General features: G+C 30.0%; 1 protein-coding gene across 1 annotated transcript in view; it reads right to left on the bottom strand.

Annotated features, from left to right (window-relative positions):
* The window catches only part of bark (C-type lectin domain-containing protein bark beetle), a 225,762-nt gene extending 217,928 nt beyond the window's left edge, over positions 1 to 7,834 (bottom strand). The window contains exon 1 of the mRNA XM_075368299.1: positions 7,085 to 7,834. Coding sequence (XP_075224414.1) covers positions 7,085 to 7,453 — 369 coding nt within the window. The 5' untranslated portion in view covers positions 7,454 to 7,834. The remainder of the gene's footprint in view (positions 1 to 7,084) is intronic.
* Between the last annotated feature and the right edge of the window lie 4,945 nt (positions 7,835 to 12,779).

The following is a 12,779-nucleotide window of genomic DNA, read 5'->3' as shown; positions in this document are numbered from 1 at the left end:
GCTAATTACTGCAGTTAAGAAAAAGTCACTTTTTTGGACACTTTTGATTCAGTCGATTGCAATTAAAACGGGAGGTCCATAACTAGATGTTACAACAGTCCTAAAGCTAAAATTTCAACATCCTACGGCTAATCGTTTTTGTTTTTGTTTTCTTTTCCTGTTTAGCCTCCGGTAATTACCGTTCAGATAATACTTCAAAGGATGAATGAAGATGTGATATATATGAGTGTAAATGAAGTGTAGTCTTGTATAGTCTCAGTTCGACCATTCCTGAGATGTATGGTTAATTGAAACCCAACCACCAAAGAACACCGGTATCCACGATATGAAATCCGTGTAAAAATAACTGACTTTACTAGGACTTGAACGCTGGAACTCTCAACTTCCAAATCAGCTGATTTGGGAAGACGCGTTCACCACTACACCAACGCGGGGTTTTTTTTGAGTTATATCAGTTACGTACGTACAGACGTCACGCCGAACTAGTCAAAATGGATTCAAGGATGGTCAAAACGGATATTTCCGTTGAAATCTGGAAACCGAAATTTTTCACGATCACAATATTTCCTTTACTTCGTACAAGGAAGTAAAAATAGATAGCGATCTCATTTTATTATCAAATTAATTTTTTTATTAACATATATTTCATTTATTATTGAATTGCATTAAAAAAATACATAAATAAATAAAAATATTTTTTTTAATCAACATTATAAGATTATTTAAATCAACTTTAAATCGGAGCAAAACGTGCAAAAAAATCAATGCTCCAAATGAGTAAAATATCTTTTCTCATAGTTCAAATCATATTCGGCCGTTTTTTGAAAATTATTACTGCCGGCTTTTAATTGATTAAAAACCGGTTTTAAAATAAAGGAATTACTGTGATCGCGAAAAATTTCGGTTTCCAGATTTCAGCGGAAATATCCATATTGATCATCCCTGAATTCATTTTGAGTAGTTTCGACGTGACATCTGTACGTACGTATGTATTTCGCAACACTCAAAACGATTAGTCGTAGGATGTTGAAATTTTGGATTTAGGACTGTCGTAACATCTAGTTCTGCACCTCCCCTTTTGATTACAATCGACTGGACCAAAAGTATCCAATAAAGCCCAAAATTAGAGAGATTTGGATTTTGAATTTTTTCTTAACTGCAGTTATTACTGAGTACCTCATTACAATGAGCTAGCCCTCATTGAGAGCTTTTCAACCATAAGAAAAAAGAAGTGGTTTTTATGATTTTCAAACATAAAAAAGAAGTGGTACTTATTTTCATTGGTTCCAGAGTTATAGTCAAATAAAATTTTGATTAATGAAATATTTGGATCTTACAAGAGGAAGGCACATCGTTTCAAATCCGATTTCATCTTCTCTATTTTTTTAATTTAAATATATTGATTTATTAATAATTATTAACCTCCGATTGTAAAAACATTTTTACGATAGATAATATTTCAATAATAACAATTTAAAAAAAAATCAGAAGTTATTAATGAAATAAAATTTTATGTACTTTTCATTTAAAAAGAAAATGTGTAAATATAATTTAATAGGCATACAAGGAAGTCATATAGTGTCCACATCAGATTTTTGTTTCATGTAGCGGCTATTTCAACCAAGAATGATTAAAAAACATTTACCCTCGTTTTGATAACACGAATAGAGTCCGTAAAAAGGAATCATTACGTTGAAATGATGTTTGTAAGCAAATATGTGAACAAAATAAATATGCAAACAAAATATGTAGCAAATAAATATATATAGCAAATATGTAAGCAAATAAATCGAACCAGTATCAGCAATGTTTAGCAAATTAATTCAAAACTAAATTAACTGGCGGCGCCTTGTCTTATGAACAGCTGTTCATAAAAGCAATTAAGAATGAGTTATATAGCGATTATTACAGTATTTTTCTTTCTACAGCGTTATTTAAAATTTCTTTATTAGATACTATCATCACCTTCGTAGTAGTAGTTAATCTTTATTACTATATGTATTTTCATTATCAGCTTACCAAAGCGAACATAACAGGACTTCTTTTTGCATTTTTTGATTGAAACAGTTGTTATTGGAAAAAAGTGATAAATAATTGAAAAGTAATTTTTTCAAAAAAAATACCTAAATCAGATAAGGAAAATATGTTTAGCCGTTCTTAATAATGTATTTTTTAGAACTTCTTTTCGGATTTTTCATGAGGTAAAAGCCAAGTTAAAGCGTACACAAAATATACTTTCATTAAAAATTTCAATAATTAAATGAAATTGCTTAACTTATTATAAAAGTGAGAGTAATGAAATAAAAATAACCTTTATTATTTAGAGTTATTTTAAAGCGAGTTAGGCAATTTGTAAGGTTATCATAAAAGATATAACTGAATTTATGAGAGTTCATGAGATGTAATCAATTAATATTAACTGCAAAAAAAAGAATAATTAAAAAATATATAGAAGATTAATCGCTATTCTCTAGGCCAATTAACAGAGTTTTTATGAGTAAAAATGTATGATTACAGCATATCCATAATTATGACACCACTAGCATAATTTACTGCTGTAATAACAGATTCTAGATTGTAATGATTGTGTTACGAAAAATACAAGAACTCTTCTTCCTTTTAATGTTTTTTTACGTTTTTTCATAATAATTGACATATGCGATATAATAATAAATCGTGATATCTTCAACAGCCCAAGTGAAACGTTGGTAAAGTACAGAGAATAAAGGAACTAAAATAAACATTTCTAAGTATTCATAATGTGTAAGAATTATGCCAAATCGGATCTTCTGCAGTTGACTTTCCTAAAAAAAAAAACCTATCCTACCCTAACCTAACCTAGCTGAAGCATAATAAATTGTGCGTATTTGTTATTCCGGTAGTTGTAAAGCGTAGATGTTTTCCAGCATCCAGTTTCAGGGGAACGAACAAGTCGTATCCCTGAAACGTCTTTCGCTTATTTCAGTCTTTAACTGACGCTAAATTACTCTCTATTGTTTGCATATGGGCTCCGGATATAGGGTTCACAAAATTTTCACTATGATTGACAAAGCAGTAAGTATTAGTCACTTCCGAAATTCGAGGGACATTGGGATATGAATTCCAGCAATCTGGTATAACTGTTGTTCCTGGATGCCACGACACAATCTTCTAGCTTTTCTGTCTTTCGGTTCGAAACAGTGAAAAGAAAATCCTGCCTATCCAACCGACATATGCCCCCAAAAACAATAACACAGCTTACGTTGTATTTTCTATGCGAGAAACAACTTTCGTCAATCTCAACTGTCTTACCCGGGTCCCCGATTTTAATGGGATTTTTCAATTCTGAATCCGCACAAACTTCTTGTACGAAATTTTTCTAATCGGTGGTTTACTCTGAAATCGAATTCTGTCATGTATTCGTTTGCTCGGATTAAGCAGAAACGCTACTGAAATAGTAATTTGAGTCCTCGAGCCAAGTACCTTTCTCAATTCGACATCCTTTTTCCGATACCAATCGTGCTTGTAGACAAGTGTAAAGTTATACTGTGATCCGCAGCACATGGAGAATTTTCTTCCGTTGCAGGAATTTTGAAAGCGGTATTTTTGGAATTGAAAATAATGGAAAGAATAGAACGTTACTCGCTAACTCACTAACGAAGGACCAAATTCAAGGAAAATAATTTGATAACGGCAACCTTTGCCCCAGCCGATAACTGCTAATATAACGCGGCCATAACAGGAAGTCCGGTTTTGTTATTATGACGAAACAGTCAACAACAAACTGCAGTCAATTAATGTTGATTTAAAAAAAATTTAATCTAAGTGTACAACAGTATTTTTTATTAACACACTAACAGAAATTTAAGTACACAAACTGTAGTTTCAACACATAATTTTAAACTTTTGAAAAATGGGGGCATCTACTACAGAAGAACTGCCAAATTGTTTGTAAGCTAGCTCAGAATACATACTTATCGATGATTTGTTGGTTGTAAGAGTAGTTGAACATTTAATTTACTGAGCATTTGACACCATTGGTATTAATACAATCATGTAAATTAAATTTCCACTTATAAAAATTGTTGGCAAGTGAAAAATGAAATGAACCCAAGAGTAGTTTAGTTTAATGTGACCTTTTATTCCACCAATCTCTCACTTTTTCATCCGCAGGTCCCGGGTTCGAATCCCGGACAGGCATGGCATTTTCACACACGCTGCAAAATCGTTCATCACATCCTCTGAAGTAATACCTAACGGTGGACCCGGAAGTTAAACAAAAATAAACGTACAAAGAAGTCATGTGTTGTACATATCAGATATTTTGCCGGCCTCCGTGGCGCAAGTGGTAGCCTCACGGCCTTTCATCCGGAGGTCCCGGATTATATAAGGTATTATCGGTTCCAGCTTGTTTTTTCGGGAGTTGAAATGTGGACTAGTACACAAAGGCAGAGGTTCAAGAATGCAGAAATGAGGTTTTTGAGGTCAGTAGCAAGGTACAGTCGTTAAGACAGAATGTAATGTTGACAAGGATACCAGCTAAAGTGGAAATATCATGCTGAACGTATGGATGTGGGAAGATTTCCCATGCAGTTCAAAGACTATCAATCTACAGGAAGAAATATAGGCCGACCGAGAATGCGATGGGAGGTCCATTTAAGTTTTGGATGACCCAACAGGCAGTGATGTCTAATGCTTGATGGAAAAGATTTAAATGGTATTTTAAAAATCCTCTTCGAAAGAAAACTAGAAAATAAAATTATTATGGATCCACTAATCTGAATGCTATTTTAAAATAGATAGTTCACTACAAAGTATCTTAAAAAACAGAGCTTACTTGAGTGGGCTGCACAAACATAAAACAATTATTTGAACGATTTTTCTAGAAATATACAAATAAAACTTCAAAAACTTAAAATCTTAATTTTTTAGTTTCTGTTTTTTTATAGGGTAACCTAACGTGAAACATTTCAGAAACAAACATTTTCTTAAAAATTAATTTCGTCCATAAGTCACTATCATAAAAAAAAGTCAAAACTGAAAAAAACAATTCTGTAAGACAGTATTATATATATTAATAATTTAATAAGGCTATGTAAGTGGTAAAAATATATTTTATTTCTTATGAAGAAACAAAGGTATAGACTAGCAAAAATATATTAAAAAATTAATATATAAAAAATAATAGATTAATAAAACAATTTTCTAATAAAAAAAAAAAAACAACAAAGAAGCATAAAAATTGGTATGGGTGTTCATTTTTTTTCAAGAATCAATGAAGATACCAACACAACCGAGACGTCAGTAGTTTTAGGGAAGGGATGAATTTCATATTTTGAAAATATATATCAATGACACATTTTTAAAAATTAAAACTTTTTAATTTATTGAATAATTGTAAAACAAATCTTGTGTAAATGTATAATTTTGAAATACTATCCCCTTTTCTTTTCGAAATATCTAATCATAACATTATTAACGCGATTTACTCGAAAATAACAACCCCTGCGAAAAAATTGTTTATAATAAAGATTATCTTTTTATAATCTTATTTTAAACAATATATCATAATAGCCATCACAAGGTTTTATTCGCTGTTTTATATCACAATTTGAATTTCTAGTAACACTCTACGAGATATCAAGTCAGAGGATATTTATTTTATATTAAATAAATACTAACAAATAAAAAATTTACAATTTCATGATATAAATATGAGAGATTTCTCCTTTTCTACTTTTGAAATGGAGAACCAAAATCTAGGCAATGCTCTCCGATAAATTTAATAACACTTAACCAGTTATGTATTTCTAAATTTATTCACTTACATTTTTTAAAATACAAATAAATTTTCTAATTCATGTTAAAACGTGACATTAATATTGTAGTAACGTAAAATTACAGCAAAGTCCAGCTATTTTTTTTTTAAAATAACGTATCGTTGCTAATGTAAAAAACAGTAAAGATTTAAAATAAGTACCAAAAGAGTACAAAGTATTATAAAGCATTAATGTTCATTCTGTAAATGTGGTATGGTTTCTCATTAAAAAACTAATGAGTTTTTTTTTATTTAGGAATTAGTTAAGATTGTTTTGTTCGTTTTTACTATATGGTTTCGGTTCGACTAAACTCTTGTCTTTGACAGTTGTCTAGAATGCCTTTATGTAAACCTAGCCAATAAGGAAAATTAAACAATAAAAACAAGATTCTCGTAGTTTTGTAATTCGTCGAGTATTGTATTCTTTACACAATGCACAATTCCATTCGAATACAACATACCTTTTTTTGTTTTCGTTTTAACCTCCGAGTCCACAGTTAAGCATTACTTCAGAGAATACAACATACCTTAAACCCTAGATTCCCATAAAATTAGGATTCTTTCATAGTACTATAACTTTTATAATCATAAAAAAATGTAAAATATTACATTCAAAGACATTCATTTAAAAAACACATCATGAAACATACGTAGTCTTATTATATTCATTATTACTGTTTTCGGGAAGAAAAAGTTAAGATAATTTTATTACCATGCGAAAAAAAAATCACCTCAAAATTAAGTATTATGGAGATAAAAATGAAGTTCTCAAAGATTTGGATTATTTATTTTTATGCAAACTTTAAATTTTTATAGAAGAAAATAGGGTGACAAAGACAATTCACCAAACATTTTACTTTAAATCGAAGAGAAACCTAATTGCATATTTAAAGGAAAAAGACAAAATTTCCTTGTACGTAATAAAACTTTTAACTCTTTTTCAATATAAAATTAAGTTCTCAAGAAACATAAAGAGTAAAATTTACAAATAAATAATAAAAAAAGTAAATACTTCACTCTCTTTTAAAGTACATAAAAAATTTACAACTGTATAAGTAAAATAAAAGGTTAACGTAAAATATAATAAAGAAATAACGTTTAAAGCGTTACAGTTCTAATGTCTTGCGATATTTCATTAAATCAATATTTGTAAGCTAAGAGTATAAGAAGACACTAAGAATGATCGTCTAATATATTTATATATATATATATATATATATATATATATATAAAACGACTTTTAAGGTTCGTTATTGTCATTTTTAAAAATAAAAATAACCAGCTTACCTTGGCTGTTAATATTCCGCGAATAGTTATTCCAACCATCGGAGAAAATCTAATTTCGACACCTGGATCAATCGTCAATTCAGAAGATCTGTCTATAATAATATCTTCGCGGACAAGAAACGGGCTAGAAGATTTTTCTAATCTCATTCTTTGATTAACGATTAAACCTCCTGAAATTTCTGTTGGTAATTTTTCTTCATTAATCAAAGGTGTAGTAGTAAACTGCTGTTGATACAATGTTGTTTCACAGTCGCATATATTTTGAACACATATTAAATAAAATATAAACAAAAACATTTTACTAAATATATCATAATTTAACGTCCTCCAACGTCTTTGTAATATTTTATTTCGTTTAATTGATGCCATAGTTATCTAAGGCTTGAAAGTTATTAATATGTATTATAAAAATAAAAAATAAAACTTTATGAAGGAAATTACATTAATATTATAATTACGCGCGTTTTAAGTATATTAAGAATCATAACTTCATAATAACGAGGGCGTTCCCACTGTTACCTGTGTACGTTTAAAACCACTTTCATTGTCTAACGTTGATGAACAAAATCATTTAAAAAGATTTTTACTTTCAAAGGAATTTTATAAATACAAAACACTTTTAACCCGTAAAAAAGAAGCAACATTTTACAATATAACTAAACATAAAGAGAATACTATAGTAGTTACATACAATAATAAAGAAACTGACATAAACAACCGATCAAACCAGGTGTTACAACAGAACATTAACTAAATCGCGAACGTACAAACACAACAGTCACCAAGCCAGCGGTTTAAACTCTTCGTTACAAGTTACTTCCCCACCACCCAACAAAACTAATCCTCCCACTTCTCAGACGAACGAACGGACAGTCATTGCAAGGTCACGTGGGTAAGTGACGTCACACCAGGTAGACGCACCTGCATTCCAGCAGCAGCTAACACGAAACTACCTTGATAAGTGACTGTTGAACGGACATGACCAGTGTTATGATTTTCGTATTTTCAAATTCGAAAAATGTATATCCTTACGCTATCTATTGTAAAATTATTGAACTATGATAAAATTAATTTCTAAGAAAGAAATTGGACGAATGTTCATTATTAAAAATATCAAATTTTTTACTTAAAATTTTATTATATTCAACGAATATTCTGTAGTTACATTATGTAGGTAAAGATTTGAATTTACAATTTAAAATAATCTCTTTCCCTAAGATTATTTATAATTAATTTTAATTTTCGTATTTATAATAAACCTAACGTTAGAAATTAATTAAGACTCGTTTATTTTAAACTCTCAAAGTACTACAGAGCGTTCCAGCTAATTAAGATTTGCTTTCAGCGAGCGAATGACTAGTTTGTATTAGTCCTGTTAGCACATTGTTAAAATAAAATGCTGACATTACTTTACTGCTGTTAGCAGTCATAATTAAACTGTGTGTATGAATTGTAATGCTATCTGTTATAAAAATAAACAACTGTAGTAACATAATTGCTAACTAAAGAAATTTTTTTCTGAAAATTGAATTTTATTTATATTCTGTTTTTAGAGTTCATATTTCAGAGGTAGGAAGGAAAATAGATGTATGATATTTTTAATTATTATTTACTAACAGGCAGATTAAAACAGTGCCTTTAAATTTTTGAAAATACAGTTTGACTTAAAAGAGGCCCCATTACTTAGTTTATAAATAATAGTGTATTGGCAAACGCATAATAATTTACAGGTGTCGAAATTGATGTCCATTCACTTCTTTGCACTTGTCAATACATTTGATCATGTTCCGACTACTCTTGTTCGCTATACCCTGTCTATTTCCTGAAAAATAAAAATGGCAATTACCAATGACCTGTCTTGGCCATTAGTAATGTTTGTCTTCTATTACTGTAGGATGTGTTGATTGCTCCTATAGACAATTTCTTTAAAGTAACCCCAAAGAAAGAAGTCTGGAAAAGTCAGATTTGGGGATCTTGTTGACCACAATCCATTAGAAATGATTCTTTCACAAAAAAAAATCCTGCAGCACCTCCATAATAGAGTAAGCTGTAGGGCAAGTGGCACTGTCCTGTTGCAACCAGCAGTCATGCTCATCCTTTTGCAGTAAGGCTGTGAACTACTGGATAATTTCTTAGTAGATAGCAGCATCCACAAGTTCTTTCAAAAAGCAAGAGTCCTATTATTCATTGCCTTGAAACCATATACCGCACATTTATTTTATCTGGGTGTAGGGGAGATTCAAAGAAAATGTGCAGGTTTTCAGTACCCCAGGTCTGGTAGTTCTGACTATTTACATACCCATCATACCCTGTCATGGGTCTAACATACTCATGACTATGAACCATGCTTCATCTGTGAAAAACACTTGAACTAAAATGTCAATGTTGCCTCTAATGAAGTTCTTGAACATTGACAATAATGAACCCTTTAGCATAATCAGCATTACTTAGCCCATGGAGAACCTGCATTTGATACGGATAACATTTCAGCAATTTCCTCACTGCAGTATGGGCTGAACCTAGTGAAATGCTCTTTTCCCGGCTTAGTTTCTGCAAAAATTTATGAGGAGACCTTGTAACTACTGCTTCAATGTCTTGTACAATCTGCGTCATTAAAACTGATCACAGGCATATTTCTGGTCTAACACCGAACCTGTTCACAAAACATGATAATCATCTTTGAATAAAATGTGTATACTTTTTTAATTGTTCTTATACAGAAAATAATGCTAGAATAAAAACAACAAACTGTTATTGAAACACTTAACTGAAATTTCATTAAAATTATTTTATATTATTATTCAATCAGCATTTTCTACATCATTATAAGCTTAGCATAAACTGAAAGATATGAATTTTTTTAACACAAAGTAAGATGAAGTGTAGATAAAAATCATAAACAAAAATTTTATTTTTTTACTATAGTGAAATATTCATAATTATGTACATTTTTAATTAACATTAAGTGAGGCAATAGACAATAGATGGGATGAATTATTTATTATTAACTCTTTGCTTTAATTATTAAATTATTTATTCTTATTGCCAAAAACAATATCAATGCATTATTACATTTAATTTTTAATTAAGACTGAGCTTACTCAATAATTTAATTCTGACAGTTGATCCATTCTTTAGTAATTTGCCCCATTTATAAAATCATATTATGGATCCAACAAACATTTCCAGTTTATATTGAATGACTGGTAATTCTCTCCCTTTCTTTTCTTTAAGCCATACAATTTCCTCTTATTCTTTCTACCTTCTTCCTTTTCTCTTTTAAGATTAATTTCTTTTTGTAAATTAATTATGTAAAAAGTTCCAGTATGGAGTCACCTGAAAGGCTTATATGTTCATAAATAACTACAACACATAACCAAGAGATTTATAAAATTGTTAAACTCTTTAGCAATTTTAACAATTGTTTTTTGAAAAGTTTAATTTTTAAATAATACTGTTTAAAGTTTAACTAGTTCACTGTTAATATTAACCTAGGAAGATAAAAAAAAATAAAATCTCTAAAATGGTGCTAGATTATACTGTGAGAACCTGTTCTCCAAAATTGCTAAGCCAATTACAATCAGAAAGCTGTTTATGTAACACTGTAAAGTCTATTGATGTGCCAAGAAATATATAATTTTTTAAGGCAATTGCATTGCATTGTGTCTAGGTAAGAATTTGCTAAAATAGCAATTCAATTTTAATTTTAGTACTAAAGATAGCATATTATATTTTTTAAAGTAGTTGTTATGTCTATCTAAGAATTCTATCTTAGTTATTGTGAAATTCAGACTTAGGTTCATGAAAACAGATTCATTCTATTATGTACGATAGTTTCTTACAGTAGTATTAATATTAAAAGTACTGCTTATTGATAAAATGCAGTATTTATGAAATTAATAACAGAAATTAACATAATTATAAATAAATTTGATTTTCCAAAAGTATGTGAAAAGTTTAACAGGAATGTTGAAATATATTTAACATGTTTAAGAGAAATGAATCATTTGTAATAAAAAGTGGCTGACAACAATCAGTAACATTGCTGATGTATTACAGCTTTAACTATCCATTCTTCATCAATATAGTTTGTCCTCCCATGACAGTGAATATTGATGACTGCAACAATAAAAACTTCTGCTAATGATGAAGTCCCTCTATAGAGAAAACATACAACTTTTACCAATGAAAAGGTCTTGTAAGTGCTGAAAAAGTTCACTGTATGAAATTTATAAGTTACAGTTAAAGCTGGAAAGAGTTAGAATTGTATTATGAAGTGGTGAAGTTTATTTGTTCAGAGAATTATTCTTAAAGATAAAGAAGGCTAATTTTTAGATATGCGACACAACAGAGTTACTGATCATTAATTTATACAGAACCATTAATTTCTTTATATGTTAATTATTTTCATTTCTTCTTTCATAATTATTGTGCTTTTTCCAATTTCACTCACTCTTGAGGTAACTAGTTTGTCCAAGAAGTCTCTGTACATACATACAAATATATGTTGTGGACTTAGTATATACTTTGAACATTTATATATATATATATATATATATATATATATATATATCAGTAATTAATTATCCAATGGATCTGTTTGTGCTGAACACACAAAGTTATCCATGACATGTTGATATCTCCAGGGTTATATTTCCAACGGCTTTATCCACACTGTTATGCAATTGTTCATTTGTTGTCTATTGATGTTGAGATATATAGGTCTTGATTACTCCCCACTGAGTAGTCAAGTATGTTTAAGATCAAGGCTTCATGGTGGCCATTACTATGGGGGTGGTATGGTGGTTATGAATAACTGCCGATCCAGCGGCCTGGAAATTGTACATTTAGGAAATCATGTTCTCAAACTCAAGATGAATTGGATCCTTGCCTAACTGTATCCAGACACATTCCATGAAACCCTTTGTTTTGTGAGGTATTAACATTTAATTTTTTCAACATCTGCAAATAAGAATCATTCATACTTTAAAAAAAAAAAAAAAAATGGTCTAACAAGAAATCCGGCCCATACCATGATATATGCTGAATTTTTTTCCAACTGACACACAAATGACAATTCTTCTTAACCCAGAAAACCACATTTCTAGCTCGTGAATTGTGATACATTACACAGTCATCAGAAAAAACAACACTCTTGGGTGAGATACCTCATTTCAAAATTGTGCCAATAAAGCACAACGATCTGCAACACACTTGTTTATCTCCATCTGATAATTTACTCACAAAAGTTGGTCAAAACGGATTTGATTCATATCCAAGCCTTTTTAATATGATCATGAACTGTTAACCTTGATATGTTTGGCCACTTGTTTATGAATAAATTTAATTGGAGACTGCTTAATTCAATTGACTCATGTCCTCTATTGACCACTTTGCATTAAATTATATTCATATAAACCAACTCATACAGAATATTGAGATAAGAAATATTTTACCATGCAAGTACTTTCACAGGATCCTACATCCTCAATCATGACTGAGGATGCAGGATCCCATGAAAGTACTTTCATGGGATCCTGCAAAAAAGTAAAATTAAGGTGAAATATTTCGTATCTCAATATTCTGTACTAATTGGTTTATATTAATAGAATTTAAAATATATATACCAGATGCAAGGTATTTTGCAGTGTTAAACACTTCAAAATGAAATTATCTTCATGTAACAAGCTGTGAA

Source organism: Lycorma delicatula, chromosome 6 (assembly GCF_047948215.1).
Source record: "Lycorma delicatula isolate Av1 chromosome 6, ASM4794821v1, whole genome shotgun sequence".
Taxonomy (NCBI): Eukaryota; Metazoa; Arthropoda; class Insecta; order Hemiptera; family Fulgoridae; genus Lycorma; species Lycorma delicatula.
The sequence above is the reverse complement of the archived record's forward strand: the minus strand, read 5'-3'. Positions and strand labels throughout refer to the sequence as shown.